General features: G+C 42.2%; 2 protein-coding genes across 5 annotated transcripts in view; both read left to right on the forward strand.

Annotated features, from left to right (window-relative positions):
* Positions 1–20,541, forward strand: part of stard15 (StAR-related lipid transfer (START) domain containing 15) — a 28,400-nt gene extending 7,859 nt beyond the window's left edge. The window contains exons 2-6 of the mRNA XM_026342382.1: positions 18,341–18,488; positions 18,617–18,720; positions 19,452–19,569; positions 19,876–19,928; positions 20,008–20,541. Coding sequence (XP_026198167.1) covers positions 18,341–18,488; positions 18,617–18,720; positions 19,452–19,569; positions 19,876–19,928; positions 20,008–20,223 — 639 coding nt within the window. The 3' untranslated portion in view covers positions 20,224–20,541. The remainder of the gene's footprint in view (positions 1–18,340; positions 18,489–18,616; positions 18,721–19,451; positions 19,570–19,875; positions 19,929–20,007) is intronic.
* A 3,374-nt stretch (positions 20,542–23,915) lies between these two features.
* arap3 (ArfGAP with RhoGAP domain, ankyrin repeat and PH domain 3) overlaps positions 23,916–26,941 on the forward strand; it is a 42,340-nt gene continuing 39,314 nt past the window's right edge. For 3 of the 4 annotated variants that reach the window (XM_026342678.2, XM_026342677.2, XM_026342680.1), the window contains exon 1: positions 23,916–24,037. The gene's annotated coding sequence lies outside the window, so the exon portion shown is untranslated. Of the gene's footprint in view, positions 24,038–26,025; positions 26,231–26,941 lie in introns of all 4 variants that reach the window. The other variant, XM_026342679.2, reaches the window with a different exon arrangement.

Here is a 26,941-nt window from a genome sequence, read left to right on the forward strand (position 1 = left end):
AAAGCTTTAATTTTCTGCCTTATATTTACAATTTTGTTATTGAAAAAGTTCATGAAGTCCTCACTACTGCACAACGTTGTTGTGGAGATATCTGCAGTAGTTTTCTTTCTAGTTAATTTGGCTACTGTATTAAATAAAAATCTAGGGTTAGTTTTGTTGTTTTCTATAAGAGTGGAGAGATACGTTGATCTAGCTGCACTAAGAGCCTTTTTATAGTTCAGGATGCTCTCCTTCCACGCTGTCTGGAATACTGACAATTTAGTTTGGCGCCATTTACGTTCTAACTTTCGAGTAGTCTGTTTTAAGACGCGCGTGTCATCGTTATACCAAGGAGCAAGTTTCTTATCTCTGATGACTTTTCTTTTAACTGGAGCTACATTATCTAAGGTATAACGTAATGACAACTCGAGATATTCAGTCGCCTGGTCTAGTTCTGTGGTGTCAGACGGTGATCCAATCCAAGTTGATAACTCTGGAAGATTACTAATAAAGCTCTGTGCGGTAGTTGATGTAAATGTACGTTTAATGCGATAGCGCGGCGCTGAGTATACATTGTTAATATGACACACTGTAGTTGAAACAAGATAGTGGTCTGAGATAACTTCAGACAGTGGGAGCCTAAGTAAATTTCTTATACTTAAACCGAAGGATATTATTAAATCTAAGGTGTGACCCGCTTTATGAGTGGGTCCTACTACACACTGATCTACTCCTAGCGAGTCCAATATGGACATAAATGCTGTTCTCAGAGGGTCTTCTGGATTCTCAAAGTGAATATTAAAATCTCCAGCAATTAACGCTTTGTCTACAGAAACAACTAGGTTGGAAAGGAAATCTGAAAATTCACAAAGAAATTCAGAGTAGGGCCCTGGGGGTCTGTAAATGATAATTAGCGGGATCGGCTGAGCAGACTTTATATTTGTATCTACACTTGTTATGTTACTATAAAGACATTCAAAAGCTTTAAATTTGTGTACATGCTTTTGTACGATAGTCAGTTTATCATTATAAATAACTGCGACACCTCCTCCTCTACCAGTCAGACGAGGCTGGTGAATGTAGCTGTATCCAGGAGGAGTTGCTTCATTTAAAGCTACATACTCGTCCTGTTTAATCCAGGTTTCTGTTAAACAGAGTATATCAAACTCCTGATCTGTGATAGTTTCATTAACAGTAAGAGCTTTAGATGTAAGAGATCTAATATTTAACAATCCTAACTTCAGATCAGAGGTGCTGGCTGCACAATCAGTGTGCTCTGAATTTGAGGTCTGTATGTTAATTAAATTATTAAAACATACTTTCTGGGTTTTTCTAGCTTTATGTTTAGCTCGAAGAACAGACACAGTCTCAATGTGTTGAACCCTGAGTGACGACTCTGTGCAGCTAGCAGACACTTGGTTTAGCCTGTTTGTCTGCTCCCTGGCCTGGACTCTGGGTAGTCAGCGACTAACTAGGCCTGATCTTAGACTATGAGCTATACTGCAAGAAATGAGAGCAGCACCTTCCCGAGTGGGATGGACACCGTCCCGCCCTAACAGGCCAGGTTTGCCCTCAAAGGTACTCCAATTATCTATTGGAGCACCACCTGGACATCCAGCGGTTCAGCGACCATAACCTGCTGTAGGTTATGTCACCTCGTCTCATTGGGAGGGGGCCAGAGAAGATTACCACTTCGTACATCGCCTTCGCTAATTTAAACACCTCTTTAAAGTTATTCTTGGTAACCTCAGACTGACGAAGGCATATATCGTTAGCTCCGGCATGTACCACTATCTTAGAAAAGCTATGCTGTCCTAAGGCCCTAAGATTGCCTTCAATGTCCGTTACCCTGGCCCCCGGGATACACCTGACCACAGCCGCTGGAGCCCCTAAAGGTCTGGCTAATTTCACGTGTCTCATGATGGAGTCTCCTATGACCAGAGTTCTTCCAGGTTTCTCAGCGGGTGAATCACTGAGGGGGGCAAACCTGTTAGACACGTGAAGCGCGGGGGTGGTGTGCTCCGGTGGGCTAGCTTTAGCCTTAGCCTTAGCTTTGGCTGCGCGAGTATGCCGCCGAGTCGTCACCCACTCGCCCCGCTGTGAGGGCTCTAATGCCGGAGTCGGGGACTGGCTATCTCCGCCCGCGGCACCCAGACTGTCTGCTACAGAAATAACACTACTGTCACTCTCTCTAACCCTCTCTAAAGTCTGGATGCGCTCCTCTAACGCTGTTATCTTCTCCGTCAGAGTGCTAACTAACACACAGCTGTCACAGGTAAAATTACCGCTGAAGACGGAGGAAGACGGTCTAAACATCCTGCACTCCACACACTGAACAAGCTGAATATTAGTCATCTTAAACGTACCTGAGTTGTAGAAATGTAGAAGAAATGTTATGTAGAGTTTAAAAATCCCGCTGTTGCTCTCAGACGAAAAAACACGCGTCCTCCAAGAAGCGGAAACGGCCAACAATGAGATACCGTACTTTTAAATATCAGCTCTCTCTCTTCTAAATCCCTGTTAGTAAATTGTTTGATAATTAACCATCAAATAGACTTATTTGGTCTTACTGAAACCTGACTGCAGCAGGATGAATATGTCTCTCTGAATGAGTCGACCCCCTCAAGTCATGTTAATTATCATGTTCCTAGAAACACAGGTCGGGGTGGAGGAGTAGCAGCAATCTTCCACTCAAGTTTGTTAATCAACCCCAGACCTAAACATAGTTTTAATTCATTTGAGAGCCTCACTCTTAGCCTCTCTGATCCTAACTGGAAAATCAAAAACCAGTCCTGTTTGTTATTGTGTACCGTCCTCCTGTCCCTTACTCTATTATTATAATTATATATGTTATTTTAACTGTCCGCGCACGTCGGGTCGAGGCGGCGGGATAGCCACCGTGTACAGATCTGTGTATAAATGTAGCTGACCAGCTATATCCAACTCCTTCTCCAGCTTTGAACTGGACTTCTTTGAACTGGGTCACCTGCACCCTGTGTTGTGTGCTGTGATTTATCGTCCACCTAAATATAATAAGGACTTTATTAATGAATTTTCTGAGCTGCTGGCTGAAATCATGCCAAAGTATGATCGAGTTCTTATTGTTGGAGATTTTAATGTTCACGTGTGCTGTCAAGACAAAACAATGTCGAAGGACTTTTTAAGCCTTAGTGACTCTTTTAATTTTCTTCAGCACGTTTCAAAACCCACGCAAGAACGTGGACACACACTTGACCTGGTTTTAACTTACGGTCTGTCTGTTTCCAACTTGAGGATTTGTGATTCAGTGTTTTCTGATCATATGCCTGTTTTATTTTACATTAACCTGTCCTGTAACACCTTCAAGTCCTCCGCTCCTGCTCGGAGTGTCCGTATTATTAACCCCTCCACTGCCGCTCAGTTCTCAGCCTCCTTCAATCAAAACACCTCAGAGCCTGTGTGTTCTGATACAGATGAGCTCAGCTCCTGGTTTCATTCCACCTGCCAAACAGTAATAGATGCTGTGGCTCCATTAAAACCCAGACAGCCTAAAACTAAATCTGAACCCTGGCTAAATCAAACAACTCGTGGTGTCAGACGTGAGTGCCGAAAAGCTGAGCGAAAGTGGAGGAAGGACAAGCTGCGTCTTTGCAAATTTGAAAGGACTGCTGGTGTCGTTATCAGACTGTGGTAAAAGAGGCTAAAAGACAACACCTGTCTAATATCATCCTGTCAAACTGTCACAGGCCTCGTGTTCTGTTTAACACTATAGACGTTGTTCTTAATGCCCCGAAGACTGCCTGTGTAGAACCTTGTCTGGAGGCTTGTGAAAACTTTCTTAGGTTCTTTGTAAATAAGGTGAACAATGTCAGGGCCCTCATATCACCACCTGCTTCTGACCCGTCAGTTTCTGTATTTTGTCCTGTAACTTTTCTTCGATTTGAACCAGTGACTCTGTCGTTTTTATACGAGACTGTTAAACATTTGAAGCCTTCAGGTTCCTCCACTGATGCTGTCCCACCTCGATTTTTTAAAGAGGTTATCACTACTTTAGGACCTTCCGGTCTTGCTGTTATTAACAGCAGCCTCGCCTCTGGTGTCTTTCCAAAGAACTGTAAACATGCTACAGTCCAGCCACTGATCAAAAAGCCAGGCCTGGATCCCACTGTCTTGTCTAAGTTTAGGCCTTTTTCCAAACTCCCTTTTATCTCCAAAATTCTGGAAAAAACTGTATATGTACAACTGAAGGATTTTCTAGACCAAAACGGCACACTTGAGGTTTTCCAGTCTGGTTTTAAACCTCTTCATACCACTAAGTCAGCATTGCTGAGGGTTTTTCAAGACATCCTTTTAGCTACAGATGCTGGAGACAATGTGGTCTTGGTTCTACTGGACCTAACTGCTGCTTTTGACACAGTGGACCATGGTATTTTGACTTCTCGATTAGAGAAATGTGTAGGCATCGGTGGCACTGCTCTTGAGTGGTTTAGGTTGTACTTGGAAGAGAGAACATTTTGTGTACACATTGATCATGTCCAGTCCTCTTCTGCTCCTCTCCTGTGTGGGGTCCCACAGGGCTCAATTTTGGGGCCTCTGCTTTTTCCCTGTATTTGCTTCCCCTTGGCTCCATTCTTAGAAAGTATAATTTCACTTTTATGCTAATGACACCCAGATACATGTACCAGTAAAACAGAAGAATGGCTTGGCCATGGGCTCATTGATGACATGTTTGGATGAAGTAAGAGCCTGGATGGCTCTAAACTTCCTCCGTTTTAATGAGAAAAAGAAAGAGGTCATTGTCTTTGGTCTGAGTGCCAACAGTGGGTCCTTTCTTGTAGACCTGGGCCCTTTACAACATTTTTTTTAAACCTACCGTCACAAACCAGGGTGTTAAGGTGGACAGTGGTTTTAGTTTGGATAGGCAGGTTAGTGCAGTGGTAAAATCCAGCTTCTTTCACTTGAGACAAAAGGCAAAAATTAAACCATTTTTGTCAAAAAAGCACTTTGAGACAGTGATCCACGCCTTTGTTACAACTAGGCTGGATTACTATAATTCTTTGTATTTTGGTGTGTCTCAATCGTCCATGTCCCGTCTTCAGCTGGTACAAAATGCTGCTGCTCGCTTGCTGAGTGGAACTCGCAAGAGAGAGCACATTACCCCGGTTTTAGCCTCACTGCACTGGCTGCCTGTCCATCTTAGAGTTCATTTTAAAATTCTTTTATTTGTTTTTAAGTCTTTAAATGGTCTTGCCCCTCCCTACCTTTCTGAGCTGCTATGTGTGCACTCCCCCTCTAGGTCGCTCAGATCAGCTGACCAGCTGCTTCTATATGTGCCAAAGACACAACGGAAGCTCAGGGGAGACAGAGCATTTGCGGTTGTAGGTCCTAAGTTGTGGAATGCATTGCCATTGCAAGTTAGACAGGCCTCCTCACTGACTGTTTTTAAATCAAAGCTCAAAACTAATTTCTTCTCCTTGGCTTTTGACCCAGTATGAGAAGTTGGCTTTAAAAATTTGATTGCACTTTTATTATGTTCTATTCTTTTATTCTATTTTATTTTAAATTGTTAAGCACTTTGGTCAGTCTGCTGTTTTAAAAGTGCTTTATAAATAAAGTTGACTTGACTTGACTAATCAATTAGTCAAACTTCAAGCATGCTTAAAAGACATAAAGACCTGAATGTCCTCCAATTTCCTTCTCCTAAATCCAGACAAGACTGAGGTTATACTGTTTGGGCCTAAAAATCTCAGAGACACTATGTCTAATCATGTTCTTTACCATTGATGACTTGGTACTGGCCTCAAGTAACACTGTCTAGGAGTTATCTTTGATCAGGATATCTCCTTCACTTTATACATCAAAGAAATCTTTAGAACTGCCTTTTTTCACCTGAGAAACATTAAAATTAGGAGCATCCTGTCCCAAAGTGATGCTGAAAAACTAGTCCATGCATTTGTTACTGCCAGACTGGACTATTGTAATTCATTATTAATAGTTTGTCCCAATAACTCATTAAAAAGCCTCCAGTTAATCCAAAATGCTGCAGCCAGAGTTCTGACTGGAATTAGTAAGAGAGATCATATTTCTCCTACGTTAGCTTTTCTCCATTGGCTCCCTGTAAAATCCAGAATTGAATTTAAAATTCTTCTCCTCACTTATAAATCCCTTAATAATCAGGCTCCATCTTATCTTAAAGACCTCATAGTTCCATATCTTCCAAGCAGAACTCTCCGTTCTCAGACTGCAGGTTTACTTGTGGTTCCTAGAGTTTCCAAATGTAGAATGGGAGGCAGAGCCTTTAGCTACCAAGCCCCTCTCCTGTGGAACCAGCTCCCAGTTCAGGTTCTGGAGGCAGACACCCTCTCTACATTTAAGACTAGACTTAAAACTTTCCTTTTTTATAAAGCTTATAGTTAGAGATGGATCAGGTGACTCTGAACCATCTCTTAGTTATGCTGATATAGCTTAGTCTGCTGGGGGACCTCTACTGATACACTGAGCTCCTCTCCTCTCTCCTTTCTCCTCTATCCATTCAAATTCTACCATTTCATGGCATTAACTTTGTGTCTTCTCTCTCCTGTAGTTGTGTTTCCTCCTCTCTGTCTCCCTCTCTCTGTACTTTTCTGCAGGTATCCTCGGCCTGGAGCTGTATATCTCCAGAATCCAGTTGACCTGCCCAATGTTCTTGCTTCTTGTTGTTGTCTTTATTGCCTGCTGTTCTTTTCTCTCTTCTCTTTCCACTCAACCCAACCGGTCGAGGCAGATGGCCGCCCACTATGAGCCTGGTTCTGCTGGAGGTGTCTTCCTCTAAAGGGAGTTTTTCCTCTCCACTGTCTCCTGGTGCTGCTCAGTGGGGTTGTTGGGTTTTCTCTATAATTTTTTGTATAAATATTTTCTGTAAGGTCTTAAACCTTACACTGTAAAGTGCCTTGAGATAACTTCTGTTGTAAATTGGTGCTATAAAAATAAAACTGAATTGAATTTAATTGATTATTAAGGGATTTAAAAGTGAGGAGAAGAATTTTAAATTCAATTCTGGATTTTACAGGGAGCCAATGGAGAGAAGCTAACGTAGGAGAAATATGATCTCTCTTACTAATTCCTCTGGCTGCAGCATTTTGGATTAACTGGAGGCTCTTTAAGGAGTTATTGGGACAAACTATTAATAATGAATTACAATAGTCCAGTCTGGAAGTAACAAATGCATGGACTAGTTTTTCAGCATCACTTTGGGACAGGATGCTCCTAATTTTAACTGATTCTCAGGTGACAAAAGGCAGTTCTAGAGATATCTTTGATGTATGAAGTGAAGGAGATATCCTGGTCAAAGATAACTCTGAGATTTCTTACAGTATTACTTGAGGCCAATACTAAGTCATCAAGGGTGAGAACGGGATTAGACATAGTGTCTCTGAGATTTTTAGGCCCAAAAAAAAAAAACGTCCGTCTTGTCTGGATTTAGGAGAAGGGAATTGGAGGACATCCAGGCCTTTATGTCTTTTAAGCAGCTTGAAGTTTGACTAATTGATTAGTTTCTTCTGGTTTCATAGATAAGTGTAGCTGGGTATCATCTGCATGAAAATGGAAATTTATAGAGTGTTTCCTAATAATATTGCCTAAAGGGGACATATATAAAGTGAAAAGAATCGGTCCAAGCACAGAACCCTGTGGAACTCCGTAGCTGACTTTGCTGTGCGTGAAAGATTCATCATTAACATGTACAATGTCGAATGCAGCACTAATACCTAACAAGACGAGTATAGAGGGTAGTCCATTGACTGATGCTAATAGAAGATCATTAGTGACTTTTACCAGTGCTGTTTCTGTGCTATGATGTACTCTAAATCCTGACTGGGAATCTTCATACAAGTAAATACTGTGCAGGTGGTGACATAGTTGCTTAGAAACTACCTTTTCAAGAATTTTAGCGATAAAGGGCAGATATTGGTCTATAATTCACTAAAACCCCTGCGTCCAGAGTGGGATTTTTGAGTAGAGGTTTGACTACAGCAACCTTAAAAGCCTGTGGTACGTAGCCTGTTTGTAAAGATACAGTGGCAAGAAAAAGTATGTGAACATTTGGACTAAATAATAATAATAATAATATTATTATTATTTAATAACTGGTTGACCCTTCTTTAGCAGCAATAACCTTAACCAAACGTTTCCAGTAGTTGCAGATCAGACCTGCACAACGTTCTGGAGTAATTTTGGACCACTCCTCTTCACAAAACTGTTTCAGTGTAGCAATATTCTTGGGATGTCTGGTGTGAATGACTCTCTTAAGGTCAAGCCACAGAATTTCAATCGGGTTGAGGTTAGGACTCTGACTGGGCCACTCCAGAAGGCGTATTTTGTTCTGTTGAAGCTATTCTTTTGTTGAATTACTTGTATGCTTTTACAGTGGGGATGGGGTTTCATGTTGGTGTGCTGTGCCTTTTTTTTCTCCACACACAGTGTTGTGTGTTTTTTCCAAACAACAAAATTTTGGTTTCATCTGTCCACAGAATATTTTGCCAGTAGTGCTGTGGAACATCCAGGTGCTCTTTTGCAAACCTCAAATGTGCTGCAATATATTTTTTAGACAGCAATGGCTCATTGTCCTCCCATGTAATCCATTCTTGTTTGATGTTTTCCTTATTGTACATATGTCAACAAAAATGTTAGCATGTGCCAGAGATTTCTGTAAGTCTTTAGCTGACACTCTAGGATTATTCTTTACCTCATTCAGCATTCTGCGCTGTGCTCTTGCAGTCATCTTTACAGGACGACCACGTCTAGGGAGAGTAGCAACAGTGCTGAACTTTTTCCATTTGACAGTCTGTCTTACCGTGGACACATGAACATCAAAGCTTTTGGCGATACTTTTTTAACTCTTTCCAGCTTCATGCAAGTCAACAATTCTTGATCGTAGGTCTTCTGAGAGCTCTTTTCTGCGAGGCATGGTTTACATCAGGCAGTGCTTCTTGAAACCAGTAAAACCCAAAACTGGTGTGTGTTTTTAAAGGGCAGGACATCTTTCAGCAACACATCCAATATCATCACACTGATTGGACTCAAGGTTGGCTCACTCCTGGCTCCAATTAGCTCTTGGAGAAGTCATTAGGCTAGGGGTTCACATACTTTTTCCACCCTGCACTGTGAATGTTTACATGTTATGTTCAATAAAACCATGAAAACATATAATGTTTGTGTACTATTTATTTTCAAGACTGTGTTTTTGTATTGTTGTAAGTTGGATGAAGATCAGAGCATTTTATGACCAATTCATGCAAAACTCCACGTAATCCCAAAGGGTTCACACAGTTTTTCTTGCCACTGATCTGATCTAATATGGATGTACTGATCAAAGGTAAGACCTCTTTGAGAAGTCTAGTTGGGATGGGGTCTAAGAGACATGTTGATGGTTTAGATGAATTAATTATTGAAATGAATTCAGAATGATCTACAGGGAGGAAGCAATCTGAGTGTGGTCTTACAAATTAATCTAGATCTGTGGTACATTTACATTTACATTTAGTCATTTTATCAGACGCTTTTACCCAAAGCGACTTACAAGTGAGGAACAAGGCAAGCAAACAAAAGTCAAGGAGAAAAAACATTAAAGCAAAGTGCTATGAAAAAAGTGTTTCTGTTTCAAGAGATGTGAGAATAAAACAGCAGAAAAGTTTTTGTTTTTTTTTTGTGCAAAGGAAGATGTGGAAGTTCTGTTTCAGCAGTTTTTTAAATATTAAAGTGAGATGGCTGAGAGTGCAGAGTTTGGCAGCTCATTCCACCATCGTGGGATCACTGAGCTGAAAATTCAATTCAATTCAATTCAATTCAATTTTATTTGTAGAGCGCTTTTTACAATTGACATTGTCACAAAGCAGCTTTACACAACCAAAGAACAGTACATGAACAGTGTATGTGTATGAGTCATAATAATGTGATTGTCCCTGATGAGCAAGCCGAGGGCGACAGTGGCAAGGAAAAACTCCCTGAGAAGGCAACAGGAAGAAACCTTGAGAGGAACCAGACTCAACAGGGAACCCATCCTCATATGGGTGATTACATGCTGTGTAGGCAGCAGTCCAGTATAACAGTTAAAGTCTTTTAAGTTAATATGGAGTCCGGTTAGTTATTGCAGGCAGACTAGTTCCATTCCTTGACTATCGAGCGTTGAGTCGAGACCTCCAAGAAACAGCTTCCGACGTCCGCCGAGGCCGGGACCGACATCATAGTAGCTTGTGACCAATCCAGTCTCCAAACGCATCCCAAAGGGCAAACGGTGGATCCAGGCGACGAGATCTCCAGCCAGAAGTTGGGCATCAGGACGAGTCAGACAGGTCCAGAGGGCAAAGGGTGGAATGACGTGTAGCTCGACAGAGAGACAGGAAGAGGGAAAAGAGAGAGGGAGAGGGAAAGAGAGAGAAGAGGAGAGATTGCAGTTAGTTGTATTCACAGTCAGATAAAGTTTGAGGTGAATGTATATTTAGTGTAGTGCAGCAGGGACTCCGGCAGGACTAATTATGACAGCCTAACTAAAAGGGTGGGTTCAGAAGAAAACACGGACATGAGGGCGCACTGGGATGTAGAGCAACCAAACACTTCACCATCAACAAACCCGAGTGATCAGTGAGAGTTGGGAAGACAGCATCTAAACATACCAGTTCACCATAATGCTCTACGTCCATGAGTCCTTCCCAGATCTATTTACTCAAATGCTTGACTAAATAAATAGGTTTTCAGCCTAGACTTAAACACTGAGACTGTGTCTGAGTCCCGAACGCTATTTGGAAGGCTATTCCATAACTTTGGGGCTTTGTAAGAAAAAGCTCTGCCCCCAGCTGTAGTTTTTAGGATACGAGGTACTGACAGGCAGCCAGCATCCTTTGAGCGAAGTAGGCGTGGTGGATCATAAGACACTAGCAGTTCACTTAGATAATGCGGCGCAAGACCATTTAATGCTTTAAATGTCAAAAGTAGTATTTTAAAATCAATGCGAAATTTCACGGGGAGCCAATGAAGTGTAGATAAGATAGGCGTGATGTGATCGTATCTTCTGGTTCGAGTGAGGACTCTCGCTGCTGCATTCTGAACTAACTGAAGCTTGTTTATGCACCTGGCTGAACAGCCAGACAGTAAGGCATTACAGTAGTCCAACCTAGAGGTGATGAAAGCATGGACTAATTTTTCTGCATCATTTAGTGACAAAATATTCCTTATCTTGGCAATATTTCTGAGGTGAAAGAAAGCTGTCCTGGTGACATTATCTACATGAGCTTCAAATGAAAGACTGGAATCTAGAATCACACCAAGGTCTTTGACTGTTGCACTAGATGTAACGGAAAGGCCATCTAGAGTTACGGTGTGGTCTAACATCTTGCTTCTAGCTGCAGATGATCCTATAACTAGTACTTCTGTCTTATCAGGATTTATCAGAAGGAAGTTAATTAGCATCCAGTCTCGTATATCCTTTACACATTGCTCAACTTTATTAAGCAGTTTGATCTCATCTGGTTTTGATGAAACATATAACTGTGTGTCGTCAGCATAACAATGAAAGTTAATACCATGTTTACGGATAATGTTGCCCAGAGGAAGCATGTAGAGGGAAAAAAGCAGGGGGCCTAAAACTGAACCCTGTGGAACACCAAACTCCACTGGAGAGCATGTGGAGTAATCGCCATTTAGATCTACATACTGATAACGATCAGTCAAATAGGACCTAAGCCAGGAGAGGGCCGTTCCCCTAATTCCAACAACATTTTCTAGTCTGTGAAGGAGAATACTATGGTCAATGGTGTCAAAAGCTGCACTGAGATCGAGTAGCACAAGCATAGAGACACTACCCTGATCAGAGGCCAATAGGAGGTCATTTACTACTTTAACAAGTGCCGTCTCTGTGCTGTGATGAGGCCTAAATCCTGACTGATAGAGTTCATGTATGTTATTTCTATGAAGATACGAGGATAGCTGCCCAGCTACTATCTTTTTTGGAGAATCTTTGAGATAAAGGGGAGGTTTGATATCGGCCTGTAATTTGACAGCTGACAAGGGTCGAGATCAGGTTTCTTGATTAGCGGTTTAATAACTGCTAATTTAAAACACTTTGGGACATACCCACAGCTGAGTGAGGAATTTATGATTGTCAGCAGGGGTTCTATTATTTCTGGCACTATCTGTTTTAGAAAGTGTGTCGGTATAGGGTCTAATGTACAGGTTGAAGATTTTGCAGAAGAGATGAGTGAAATTAGTTCATTCTCTTCAAGAGGAGTAAAGTAATCTAGGTACTGATCTGCTGAGGTTAGCTCGTCACCTGCGTCAACTAAATTGTCTGGTTTTAAAGCTTTAATTTTCTGCCTTATATTTACAATTTTGTTATTGAAAAAGTTCATGAAGTCCTCACTACTGCACAACGTTGTTGTGGAGATGTCTGCAGTAGTTTTCTTTCTAGTTAATTTGGCTACTGTATTAAATAAAAATCTAGGGTTAGTTTTGTTGTTTTCTATGAGAGTGGAGAGATACGTTGATCTAGCTGCACTAAGAGCTTTTTTATAGTTCAGGATGCTCTCCTTCCACGCTATCTGGAATACTAACAGTTTAGTTTGGCGCCATTTACGTTCTAACTTTCGAGTAGTCTGTTTTAAGACGCGCGTGTCATCGTTATACCAGGGAGCAAGTTTCTTATCTCTAATGACTTTTCTTTTAACTGGAGCTACTTTATCTAAGGTATAACGTAATGACGACTCGAGATATTCAGTCGCCTGGTCTAGTTCTGTGGTGTCAGACGGTGATCCAATCAAAGTTGATAACTCTGGAAGATTACTAATAAAGCTCTGTGCGGTAGTTGATGTAAATGTACGTTTAATGCGATAGCGCGGCGCTGAGTATACATTGTTAATATGACACACTGTAGTTGAAACAAGATAGTGGTCTGAGATAACTTCAGACAGTGGGAGCGTAAGTAAATTTCTTATACTTAAACCGAATGATATTATTAAATCTAAGGTGTGACCTGCTTTATGAGTGGGTCCTACTACACACTGATCTACTCCTAGCGAGTCCAATATGGACATAAATGCTGTTCTCAGAGGGTCTTCTGGATTCTCAAAGTGAATATTAAAATCTCCAGCAATTAACGCTTTGTCTACAGAAACAACTAGGTTAGAAAGGAAATCTGCAAATTCACAAAGAAATTCAGAGTAGGGCCCTGGGGGTCTGTAAATGATAATTAGAGCTGTTAGGTTGATGGTGGCAGTCAAAAGGAAAGCAGCTCTTACATTTGGAAATTGTATCATTTGGTGAAAAGTTGTTTACTTGGTGTCGACTGTGTGGTGCTGGTACCACCAGACATCGTTCACTGGTCGAGCGCAGTGGACGGAAGGGGGTGTAGACCTGAATGATTGAATTGAGATAATAATAATAATAATAATAATATTATGTGTACTTTATTGATCGCCTTGGGGAAATTCAGTTGGACAGCTGCCAGAATGGGTCGGTGCTACTATGGGGTTTCGGTGTCTTGGAATCCAACCACTCACCCTGGGGTTCATAGACTGCTCTACCACCTGAGCTACTGCTGCCCCCAGATAAGTTGGACCTGTAGAGTTGTACATAGGAGACCAACCCATGCCGTATGCAGGGAGGATCTTAACAGTTTTTTCTCTAATAGTTATGATTTTATTTGTAAAGAAATTCATGAAATCATTGCTGCTAAGAGTTAAGGGAATACTAGGCTCAACAGAGCTATGACTCTTTGTCAGCCTGGCTACAGTGCTGAAAAGACACCTGGAGTAGTTCTTATTAATGAGGAGTAATACAGTATGTGGTTCTAGCTTCACGCAGAGCTTTTTTATATATTATTAAACTGTGTTTCCAGGCAAGATTAATTTAAGTTAGTGCAACGCCACCTCCTTTCCAGCTTACGTGATGTCTGCTTTGAGCTCTAATGGAGCTAGCTTCCTCTGATTTACTACATTCTTTTTCAGTGGGGCAACAGTATTGAGTATTGTTCTCAGTGAGGCTGCAGTATTATCAACAAGATAGTCCACTTGTGCTGGAGTAACGTTAGGATGACTGCCCTCCTCTGTGTTGGTACATGGCTCTGAAATAAAAAATGGTATCAGTACCTCTTAATTTGTCATCAACATTTTCAGATAAACATCTAGTGTAGTGGAAGTTCTTGTTTGCTGACGGTGTTTCCTGAAGTGTCGTCACAGGGAAGCTGTTTGTTTGATTTTTATATCTTTGAAGCAATTGGGCAAAAGTTGTTTCAGCTTTCGCTGCGTGCAGTTACCATGGTTACAGATGCTGTAGTTCTGTCTGGTGGATCAATTTGGGTTCAGCAACTAAGCGCTCGCTAACGTTAACTCAGTTTATTTGTTCCGAGTCAACAATAGATCTGCCCGACAAACCATCTTTTCAGAAATGCGCTGCTGCTCCAAAGTCTGTCTTAGTTGTGTTTGTGTCTTCTCGTCAGGTTCTCAGCGAACTTGGTTCATAAACCTAGAGACTGAAAATTCCTAAATGTCAGAGGCTGATAAATTATCTGTGGAACCAGAGAAATTTGGGTATCACTAATCAGCAGCTGCAGTCTGATTCCACAGTTGCTGCAGGTCACTGAATAAGCTGATTTGTCTGTTTTTATCTTACATCTGGTGAGTTAATGAAACTATTGTCTGTTAACTGTTGAGCAGAGAGAAAGACGACACATTAACTGTGTCACAGTGACCTGCATTTGGAAACAATCTCCCTGATCAGAGACCCACAGCAGCACCAGGATCTGATGACAGACAGGACAGGAAAACCCTGCTCTCACAGTTTTCTGCTTTTTCTACTGTCACTTCATTTACTAGGCCATAAAGTGAAACCTGTGCAGCTACAGATCAAATGGACTCTATCTTGGACTCTCAGAGCTCAACCTCCTATGTGCCAAGTCCACGAAACAGAGTTTGGATCTATGCTGAGGTTAAAAGCTGATATGTTGAGGACTACACACACTGTGTCAGTGTGGATGAGAACAAGTTCTGAAACTGTACATTTCAATAGCTGGAGCTGCAGATGGTGGCAGTTTGGTGTCAGATCAGTAAAAACTCTGCCCCTGGAAGAAGCAAAGACTGGTCTCTGTGCAGACAGGTGATTAATGTGGTTTAACAGAGGCTCTGCTCTCTGCCTGCATCTTTATTCATTCATGAGTCTGACCTGAGGCTCCTTCAGTGTGTGTCGTCCTCACAAATTTTGACTGGAGGTCCACCGAAGAACGTCACTGATACAAAGCAGAGCTGCTGGTGATGACGAGGATGATGATGGTGGATGTTTTAATAATTCACAGTGTCTTTCTGGAGCAGCGAGGCACTTCTTCTCACACATGAATTATTAAAGTCTGACGACATCTCCCAATGCACCGGGACAGAAACATGTTGCACGCTGCTGAGCTAACAGCTTTACCTGTGGACAGGTGCACACAAAGACTGAGCTTTGAGCGTGTGACACTCAATGATGGAGACCAGTTTCAGGTGTGTGAGAGCAGAACAGAGACACACACATTTTAAAATCAGCTGGTGACCCTTGATTTTAGGTGGTGTGTTTATTTACTGTTTATAGTAAGGGGGGCAAACAGCAGAGTGATAGTGGACACATCGTAATCGTCACACTGATTTAGAACCCACAGCCGTTTCTGGTTTTAATTTTAATAAGTAATCTGTAAACAGATATGAAGGCGGTTTTCATTTGGCTTCAGGTTGCTGAACACTAAACTTCATGAACCGGTGTTAACCACTGAACTCTGGGAACACAGCATGAGAACCTTTTAGCTTTTGGTGGAACTGAGCTAGAGGTTTCCTCCTGTTTTCCGGTCAGCAGACAGTCAGGCTGAAGCTGTCCCGTGTCCACTCTGGACCCAGATTAGTATCAGAACATGTTGGTTGGTTAGTTTAGCCTTTTCAGACTAATGATGTTTGTTCACTCACACTTACCAACACTTGAAATCAACTCTTAACCTTATATCTGCTGACCCGTAAATTATATGAAGAGAATAACATATACTGGACATGGAAGAGCTGAGCATCAGGCACCAGTTGAGACACTAAAACTGTACATAAATGGTTCCTACCGGTTCCTACGTTGTCCATCCGGTATCTCAGACCCCCTAAATGAAAGCTGACTGTCTGCTCTTTAAATACATCTTGGTTGTGTCGCTAAAAACTCACTGTGGTGTTGCACAGAGAAAAATAAACGCATTACGTGCTTAAAGTCTTATAGATCTTTGTTGATTTTGTCAGACGACGTCCCATCCGTGAAATCTGTGTCCACTGTCCACTCCTCTTTGCTGTTTGCTGACTGAGAGGTTTTTCCTGGGCAGTGCTCTCTGCTAAAACACACTGTCGAGTTTATGTGACTTCATATGTCTGAGCGTCTGTTACAGAAGGAGGAATAAAAAATTTTAGTGGCGATAAAATTGTTTGTGGGAGAAGTTTCTCAGGGAGTGGGGGGAGTAACTATTTTCCAGCAGCAGCTTCCAGTGAGACATTAAAAATGTACAATTCAGAAAGACGTCAGTAATAACCGACCGCGAGCCGAGACAGAATTGCACAGGAAGGGGACAGACTGCTGCTGAGTGACAGACAGACAAAGACATGAAGCTCAGAACTTTATGAATGATTCAGGCTGTAGCAGAGCTGTGCTGATTGAGTTACACGGAGCATTTCACAGCGTCCACCATTACAATATCTGATGACTGCAGCTCAATCGAGCTCTGCGCTCTGTAAGATTACAGCAGTGGAAAAAAGTGTCATCCTACAGTGAGCAGCCGTCTCACATGATGTCCACTCACCTCTCACAGGTCTGTCAGCAACATGTCTCAAAACCATTTGTTTTTATCTCCACTATAACAAGCCAACCTCTTTGATAATGCTGCAGCCTCACTGTGGACATACTTGAAGCGTTTGGTGACACCTCAGAAAATAAAGACTTAATTTAGTTATTTTCTGGCACAATAACTAAATAAAATGGTTTCTTCAGCTTGTGCCTTGAAAACCAATTAAAATGTGCAAATCAGAACAGTTCACAGATACACATGCATGTTAACATCAGATTTAGTTTTGACGTGAATGAAAGCAAAAAATATTGGAAGGAGGTGCTCAGTGACCTGACTGCTCCTCCTTGAATTTGATCCTTGCTGCTGCAATTGTGACTTCAGCTGATACAGTAGTAGTTTAAGCAGGATCAAACAAAAGGATGGATTACAGTGAAGGCAGCAGCACTATATATTCCATAAATTATGACCCAGCTCCTGCCTGTCGTTAACTGCACTGTGCTGCACGGCTAGGATTCTCCACAGAGCAGTGAATGATAGAAAAGATCTGAGAGCAGGACTGTGCAGCACTGCCTTATTTCCAGCTAGAGCTTTTACATCAGTTGACAAACTGACAATTTTATTGTGGATCACATGGATGAAGAACTAATCCAGACAGTCATGTCTGGATTAGTTGCAGACATGACTGCAGCCCCTTAAGAGGAGAAACGGTTTAGATAATGGAAGGATGACCTATTTGTACCAGTAATAAAAAGAAAATAGAAAACGATCAGGAGCCGTGTTATTCTCCGCAACACAATCGGAGCTCCGAGCCATTAGATCTGTGTTTCTGCCTTTCTCAGACTGAAGAATAAAGGATGGTTCAGATATTACACAACACATCCTACACTGCTGCATTTATAACTCTGGATGTTTCTGCAGCACAGTCAGCTTCAGATATTTCTCCTCGGTGAGTCTGAAAAACAGCACCAGTTGATTTAATGCTCCATAAAAACCATCTGCAGTCGAACAGTTCACACAGTAAAGCTCACATCTCCAATGTTCCTTCCATAAAAATGACGGAGGTACGGAGGTGAAGGCAACCACTTCCTAATGTTCACAACACAGGTTTATACTCATGCTTATCAATAAAACTGTCTCCTGCTCACGTGATAGTTAGCTTTGAATTGTTGTTTGTATCTCTGTTCCTGATCTAATGAGGTGGCTGATAGTATCAGAGAGACGGGTTCACAACCTAAGAGACAAACTGTTGGCTCCTCAGAACCACAGCATCTCAGTAACTGGGACACCAGTTTGCCTCAAATTTTCAGCTGCTGTTTAAGCTCATTTCTCAACTGAAAGGGTGTCGGTACCGACCGGTCCATTTACAGACCTGTGACACTCCTGTAATGTAATGGATTCAAATGGATTACAGATAACGGTAAAGAGGTCCTAGAGGTTGTGTTGAAAACACGTGAGAGCTTCAGGGAAGCTTAACTATAGAACTGTGTGGGGCTCAGGCCTCAGGGACCATGTAGGCAGTAAACAACCAAGAGACTCTGTATTCACACAGTTGACCTGCAGCTCTTTCTGTTTCTGTCCCAGATGAGAATAGTGTGCAAAGACGTGACGGCAGAGACGCTGTACGACGTCCTCCATGACACCAGCTACCGCAGGAAGTGGGACACCAACATGATCGACACGTACGACATCGGCAGACTGACGGTCAATGCAGACGTCGGATATTACTCCTGTCAGTTCCCCTCTGGGTTTCAGTAAAACAGCTCAGAAATGATCCCATTAGCACTTAATATCACTTCATTTGTACAGTTACAAAGCAAAAAGGTTTTAACATGTTTTCTGTGTGTGTGCTGTTTGAAGGGAAATGTCCGAGTCCTCTGAAGAACAGAGACTTTGTCACAATGAGATCCTGGCTTCCACTCGGCAGCGACTACCTGATCATCAACTACTCTGTCAAGCACCCAGTGAGAATTTCCATTCATGTCTTAAAGTGACTTTATAAAGAGAAAGTACTTCTCAGTTTTAATTCAGAAACAGATCCTGTTTGACAAAAGTTGCTTTTTCTGAAATTGTTTCTTCTCAGCTTGGTCTAGATTTCTGTATTTGTACCAGTCTACAATAGAAATGCCTGGAGCAGAACCCGACTAATTACTGGACTTTAATTACTAATTTTGTACAGAGCAGGGATGCTAACTGTTGAAATCAGAAAGATACTGATCCTACACTATCCAGCCATTTGGTAATAATGTTACTACTAATATTAGTAATACTGCTAGTATATGCTGGTATTTGTCATATTTGTATCAACGTAACTACTAATATTAATATTATTGCTAGTATTAGTACTAGTACTACTAATATTTGTAACAACGCAACTAATAATATTAATATTACTAGTACTACTAATATTAATATTACTGCTAGTTTTAGTACTAGTACTACTAATATCAATATTACTGCTAGTTTTAGTACTAGTACTACTAATATCAATATTACTGCTAGTTTTAGTACTAGTACTACTAATATTAATATCATTGCTAGTATTAGTACTAGTACTACTAATATTAGAATTACTGCTGGTATTACTACTAGTACTACTAATATTTGTTATCCAAACAATCTGTTCATGTGGCTCGAAAACAGTGAACTCACCCTTTACAGTAAACTTGGACCTGATTGGTGTTTGTTTCCTTAGCAACATCCTCCCAAGAAGGATTATGTGCGAGCTGTGTCTCTGCTGACCGGATACCTGATCCAGTCCAACGGACCCAGCTGTTCCACCCTCTACTACCTGACCCAGGTGGACCCCAGAGGTGAGGCCAGGGCAACAAACTGGGAGCTTAAACACAACCTCAGAAGTAATGCATTGCACATTACTCTGTAGTTTCTGTAAAAAGTAATACTTTACTTTACTTCCTCCTCCTCGTTACTTGCCTCCCCACTCCTTACTTTTAGCCATTTGGCCATTTGACGCTTTTATCTAAAGCGACTTACGGGTCCTGACTCAGTGTCCCACTGAGGTTTGTTTGGAGAGCGACAACACGTTTAAGGACATCGTGTCCTCGCTTTCCAAAGACCAGCAGGGACTCACGGTGACGTCCTGTCCTCTGCGTCCACAGGCTCTTTACCGAAGTGGGTGGTGAACAGAGTCTCTCAGTTCGTGGCTCCAAAGGTAAAAACCCGAGTTCTCGTCTGCTCAGATGTACAGAAAAGACCCGTCTGTTCGCCTCACTGTGTCTTTGTCCTCTCAGGCGATGAGGAAGATCTACAAGGCGTCTCTCAAGTATCCGGAGTGGAAGAGGAAGCACAACCCGAACCTGAAGCCGTGGATGTATCCTGAGCAGAACACGCTGCCGTGCATCAGCGTGTCGGAGCTGACGGTGCAGCGAGCTGACTCCCTGGAAAACATAGACGAGAGCGGCCTGAACGAGGAGAAGACGCACCACAGCGACGACGAAGACACTTAAACGTCTGCAGCGAGAAACCTGTCTGTCTCTTCTACTGTTTGTTTGTCGGTTTGTTTGAAGAGAGAAACGGGACAGTGTTGGACTGATCAGACCTGGACCAGACTTAAGCTGAAAAAGACTCGATTCTGACTGCTCATGTCTGTCCAGCAAGAAACTTGGATCATCTTGAATTCTTTGATTGTGCATCAACTGTTTTACTCTCAACCTCTGTTTACTGTCTGTAAATGCTGAGTGGCTTATTTCATCTTCAGTCTGGTTTAGTCAGGGAAAAAACACCTGGTTCGGGTGAGGGAAACATGCTGGTCCCGATTAAAGGCTTTGCACATGCTTTGTGTTTTCAGGTGTTTTCATTCCAGTTAAAGGCGGAGTATCTGGAAGGTGAGTGGGCTTAATAAGTTCAAGCCTCATCAACAAGTATTTTCTACTTATTTAGGCCAGATGAAATATGGAACCTTTCCAGGGTGCTGTGGGTCCGCACTGGGTCTCCTGCCAGTTGGACGCCCGTGGAAAACATCCAGTGGAAAATGTCCAGGTGGATCTTGAACCACCTGGACGTAAATGGTCAGCGCCTGTAGACAGTTCAGTACAACGTCGTCACGTTAGTTGTTAACTGACGTTTACAGTGTTTGTTGTATCTGACAGAGAAAATCGGTCTGAGAAGCTGGAACCGAAGAGATTCGGTGATTCTTAACATTAATTCTCATGCGTTTTCCCTCAGGTGACCAAAAGACTGAAGACATAAACAGACCGAACGTTCAGATTAAGTTCAAACAGTGAACTGTGATGAGACTGAACGTCAGGTTCACATGATGTTTAGTTAAAGGGAAGAAGGTTGGGCTGTGTGTCAGTGTGCAGCGTCCTCTGCTGGACAAACACCATCATTACGGAAAACATGAGTTGTCTCCAGTTCTAGTTTTACCTAAATGACCTCAGTTTAGATTTCTCTCCAGACTGGAACTTTTATTTGTTTTGGTTTAGAGAAGACAGAATCAGGCATCTTTCTACTACAAACAGTATATGTTCTATCAAATATTGTTAAAACCATTTGATCAAATATGTCCAAATTTTTCTGTGTCTCACATCAGCTTCACTACATTTATTCATCACTCACAACATCCATGAATAGTGTAACTAAAATACAGGGAAAATGAAAATACTTTAAGACTAGTCTGAGAAGAAATCTTTCTATTACTGGTGGATTTTTAGAAGAAGAAAGCTGTCCTCTCCTGTCCTCTCCTGTCCTGGTGAACTTTTATCGCTGCACAATAGAGAGCATCCTAACAAACTGTGTCACAGTTGGTTGTGCAACCTGAATGTCCCAGCTAACACACAGAGACAGACAACCACTCCCAGCAGATAGGAGACCGGTATGTTGTGCAGCTGGACTCTAACCTGGGACACTGTGGTTATGTCGTGTGATATTTAGCTGTAACTGCACATCTTTGGACTGTGGGAGGAAGCCGGGCAGACGCAAACTCCTCACAGAAAGATCTGAACCCAGCAGTACCCTGCTGTGTGGACTCTGTGCTCACTGCTGCACCATGAGGCAGTAAAGGACTGAATCTGCTCCTTAAACACAGAGCACTGATGATGTCTGGAGGCTGAGACTAGTTCAGTTCAGGTTCCTGCAGTCGGCTGCTCCACTTGTTTTTCCTGTGCTGATAAGGAAAGCCTTATGTGCAACTGCATCCTTCTCTGGGCCTGAAAAATGCAGCTGGACTCCGGATCTTCTCTGTGCTGTATTGTCTCAGGCTCTTCCTGTTTCCTGTCTGATTGTTGTTTGGGCTCAGAGAAGGAAACTCCACCACTGTCCAGCTTCTTACTGTTCTCAGAGGACAGGACACAGTGTTCAGCAGGACTTCCTCACTGCTGCTCTTAACAAGTCACGAGTCCTTTAGCAGCCAGAGTCTCTGCTGAATCTCCGTCCCCAATTGGGACTAAGCTGGACGAGCAACTTTACCACACACTCCATGATACTTTACTACACTCTCTGTTATACTTTACCACACGCTCCGTGATACTTTACCACACCCTCTGTGATACTTTACTACACGCTCCGTGATACTTTACCACACCCTCTGTGATACTTTACTACACTCTCTGTTATACTTTCACACACGCTCCGTAATAATTTACCACACCCTCTGTGATACTTTACTACACGCTCCGTGATACTTTACCACACCCTCTGTGATACTTTACTACACTCTCTGTTATACTTTACCACACGCTCTGTAATAATTTACCACACCCTCTGTGATACTTTACCACACCCTCCGTGATACTTTACCACACCCTCTGTGATACTTTACTACACCCTCTGTGATACTTTACCACACGCTCCGTGATACTTTACCACACCCTCTGTGATACTTTACCACAGCCTCTGTGATACTTTACCACACGCTCCGTGATACTTTACCACACTCTCTGTTGTACTTTACCACACGCTCCGTAATAATTTACCACACCCTCTGTGATACTTTACTACACCCTCTGTGATACTTTACCACACGCTCCGTGATACTTTACCACACCCTCTGTGATACTTTACCACACCCTCTGTGATACTTTACCACACCCTCTGTGATACTTTACCACACCACACGCTCCGTGATACTTTACCACACCCTCTGTGATACTTTACCACACGCTCCGTGATACTTTACCACACCCTCTGTGATACTTTACCACACCCTCTGTGATACTTTACCACACACTCCGTGATACTTTACCACACCCTCTGTGATACTTTACCATATGGTCAATTATACTTTACGTTTTATGAAAGTGAATTAGGGAATCACAGAAGAAGTTCATCAGTCAGTCAAACTTTACATTTGAGCAATAAGCTGCAAAATGTCCCTCACACAGAAACCCTTAGATCATCTGAAAACAGAGGGAGATGAAAAGAGAGGGAAAGAAGGATCAGATGATATTGAAATAAAAACTTACAGCAGAGTGTTGACAGATCAGAGGAGGATTACAGGGATTATAGAAGTAAACAGCTGCTCTAGGTGAACCAGCAAAAACTTAGTGAACTTATCCATCCATCAGAGACATGGATGAATAAAGACATATGCCGTCTAATCGGCAAATCAAAAGATATATAATAAAACTCTGCATGTCATTCATGAGATGAATGTGCAATTCCAAGAAATGTATATAATACAATACTGTAAAGTCAAATAATAAAATCACACGTACATAAATTTAATTTAAGATGAGTAAATATTAAAAACTGCTGATATAAAAACTAAACTCTTTTACAATGCAAATAATTTGAACAAATTTATTTTGTAAAATGTGATACAGAAACTATATTGTTCTTCTTTTCTTCTGATTTAGTGAACCTCTCATTTTCTGATAAAATATCACAGCAGAATAAGTTAAATTGTTATTGTTAAATTACATAAGCTCATCAAATAATATAATATAATAAATAATAAATAAATTATATATATATTTATATACATTGTATACATTTCATTACAAATTATGTATAGTAACAAGCTACATTTTGTATGCTATATTTTTATTCTTATACACGTTAAAGACATTTACTTATTTGTTGCTGGGTCATTTATTGTGGAGTAATTTGCTAACCGGAAGCAGTTGTGCCGCCTTATCAATTTTATTGCGAAATGCCCCACCGGAAGCTGCAGCCGTCGTTACTCGGAGTAACTTGACGTTACAGGTCAGTGCAGATCTGCCAGTGGGACCGAGAGCTGCTCTGGACTTTACCGCCTCATCTATCGGGACCTAGACCTGCAGAGACATCGGAGACCAGGACAGGGACAAGACCAGATCAGAGGTGAGACTCTTTATATGGTTTTCTGTCACATTAGGCAGACCTGGAGAGACTCTCCTGAGTCCTGCAGGAAGCGGCTCGTCCCGCTGTTTGTCCCGCAGAGTCCTCACACAGTGTCCGGGAGGGTCCTGTCCCTGGTTCAGGGTTCCCCGGTCACTTTGATGCTCGGTTGGAGTCCCAGACTACCAGCTGTCTGAAACATCTCTGCAGGTCGCAGTGGATCCTGCTGGTGCAGGCTCGTCCAGTTTTTAGTGACAGTGACGTCATCCCACAGTAACTCAAACAGGTGATTTTCACACTGCAGCAGAATCTCAGTAGAATCAGTAGAATCCGGCTTCTTCTGAGGCACTATCAGAAGATACTCTATCCTCCAGCTTTGTTGATGATAGACACGTATCAACATCAACCAAGTCCAAACTGAAGCGTCCTCAGGGACCTCAGTAAGTCCCGTTCCTGAAAAAAGCTGCGGGTGGTTTTTATGGTCCTTATGGTCTTGCTCAGTTGTTGGACCCTCATTCTACAAACTCTGTACACTGCGTCTGTCCTGGGGAGGGACCCCTCCTCTGGTACCTGACGCTTCCTCACATTTTTCCCAGTTAAAGGTTTTGGAGAGTTTTGGAGGGCAGGATGTAGAACATCTTCGCACAGTGAAACAGTTCTATCACCAAAAGTCCAGATCAGCTCAGCTTCATCACATAATGGCAGGCCAGAGTCAGGAACTGGTCTGAGTCCATCACTGAAACTGCATAAGGTTACATTACTGGTCAGACCTGATGACCTGTGGTGGACTGTTGTGTTCTCTGGTGGACTGTGACACGGTGGTCTGTGGTGATCTTTGGTCATCTGCTGTGGTCTGTGGTGGACTGTGATGTGGTGGTCTGTGGTTCGGTGTGCTATGTCCAAAGAATGAGGTCAGCTGACTTGATACTGAAGGACCTGGTTATTCCATCAATGGATTTATTCTTCCCATATTCCAAGATGACAATATCAGGATTTATTGGGCTCAAACTGCGAAAGAGTGGTTCAGGGACCATGACTCATCATTTTCACACATGGATTGGTCAGAGTCCAGACCTTAACCTCACTGAGGATCTTTGTGATGTGCTTGAGAAGACTTTATGCAGCGTCCGACTCGCCATCATCAAAACAAGATCTTAGAAAAATATTAATGTGACTCTGGACAAGAATAAATGTTGAGACATTGAAGAAGCTGATTGAAACGATGTCACGGTGAATGTGTTAAAAGTTAAAGGCAGCGAAACATTAGAGTGTGTGACTTTTTATTTGGACAGGCAGTGCGTTTCTGAGACCTTCTGATGGGATTAAGGGAGAAAACCACAGAGTTTACAGTCTGACATCAAAGTCAGACCACTTCTCTGTCTAACTCTGGATTTTAGGAGGTTCCCATGAAAACGTCTGGAGAGGCCTTAAAGGGACAGTCCAACCAAAGTCATTATTTCTCTGCCCAGTGTGAAACGTTCAAGGCCAGTTCATGATTTCTTCGTTTCTTTTCACATCACAGTCAGGTGGGTTTAGCAGTCCACACTATGTGGAGATTCTGAACCCTGACTTCCAGGTGGAGGTGATGTCTTTGTCATGCAGACCCCCACAGACACAGGACATGTCAGCTGTCAGTCGATATGCAATCAGAAACGCTCCGTCTATGCTGCGCAGATTCTTTACAGTTAGTTTCTTGTCTTGTTGTTTTTCCTTTTTACTGTGCCTGGTCCCCAGTCCCCAGTCCCCAGTCCCTGGTCTGGGAGTACATTTAAATTTACATTCAGTCACCTATGAGATGCTTTTATCCTAAGTGACTTATAAGTGAGAAACAAGACAAATTATCTAAGATAAGGAGAAAACATTTAAGTGTTATAGGAAGAACTGTTTCTATTTCATGAGATGCAAGATCAAGATGGACATATTTTTATTTATTTATTTTTATTTTATTTTTAAGTGTGGAGAAAGATTCAGAAGAGTTCTGTTTCCAACAGGTTTTTGAAAGTTGAGAGTGAGACAGCTGAGTGTGCAGAGATGGGGTAGCTCGTTCCACCATCACAGAATCACTGAGCAGAAACGTTTATCCTGGGATCTTTTGAGGTGAGGGGACCACAAGACGTCGTTCACTGGCGGACCATAGTGAACAAGAGGGATCATAGACCTGGATGAGGGATTGTTGACCTGGATGAGGGAGTTCAGGTAGGCCGGTGCTGTCGAGTCGACCACATTGTAGGTAAGAGTCAGGACTTTGAACCTGATGCAGCAGCTCCAAGAAGCCAGTGCAGAGATCTGAACAGTGGTGTAACATGTCCTTTTTACTGATCAACAATGAGACGTGCTGCTGCGTTTTGGATCCTCTGGAGGTTTGATGGTGCAGCAGGTAACACCGTCAGTAAGACACTGCAGGAGTCAGGACCAGGTATGAGTCTGAAGAATGAGTTGTGTTGTATAGTCTGAAAGGTCGGGTCTAATCTTTGTGATGCTGAAAAGGACAAATCTGCATGATGTGGAGACAGAGGAGATGTGGTCGATAAAGCTCAGCTGATCGTCAGTGAACACCCCCAGGTTCCTGGCAGACTTAGTTGGAACAATCACTGTGGTCCTATGTGGATGCTGATATGTTTTATTAAGGTTCTGGCTGGGAAGACGAGAACTTCTGTCTTGGAGAGGTTGAGCTGACAATGTCTTTCCATCATCCAGGCAGAGATGTCAAAGAGAGTAGTGGAAACAAGTGGTTCTTACAGAACCAGAAACTACTGGGGTGTGGCCTGCAGTGCTGAATGTTGCTGATTGGTTAAATCTCACACAGCATTTCACTAACGTACATTTTTAAAAATCTGCCAACCATCATACTTTTATTACGTGAGCAGCTTGTTTTGAGTCCTTGGCTGCTGTGGAAAAGCAAATCAA

Source organism: Anabas testudineus, chromosome 9, assembly GCF_900324465.2.
Source record: "Anabas testudineus chromosome 9, fAnaTes1.2, whole genome shotgun sequence".
Taxonomy (NCBI): Eukaryota; Metazoa; Chordata; class Actinopteri; order Anabantiformes; family Anabantidae; genus Anabas; species Anabas testudineus.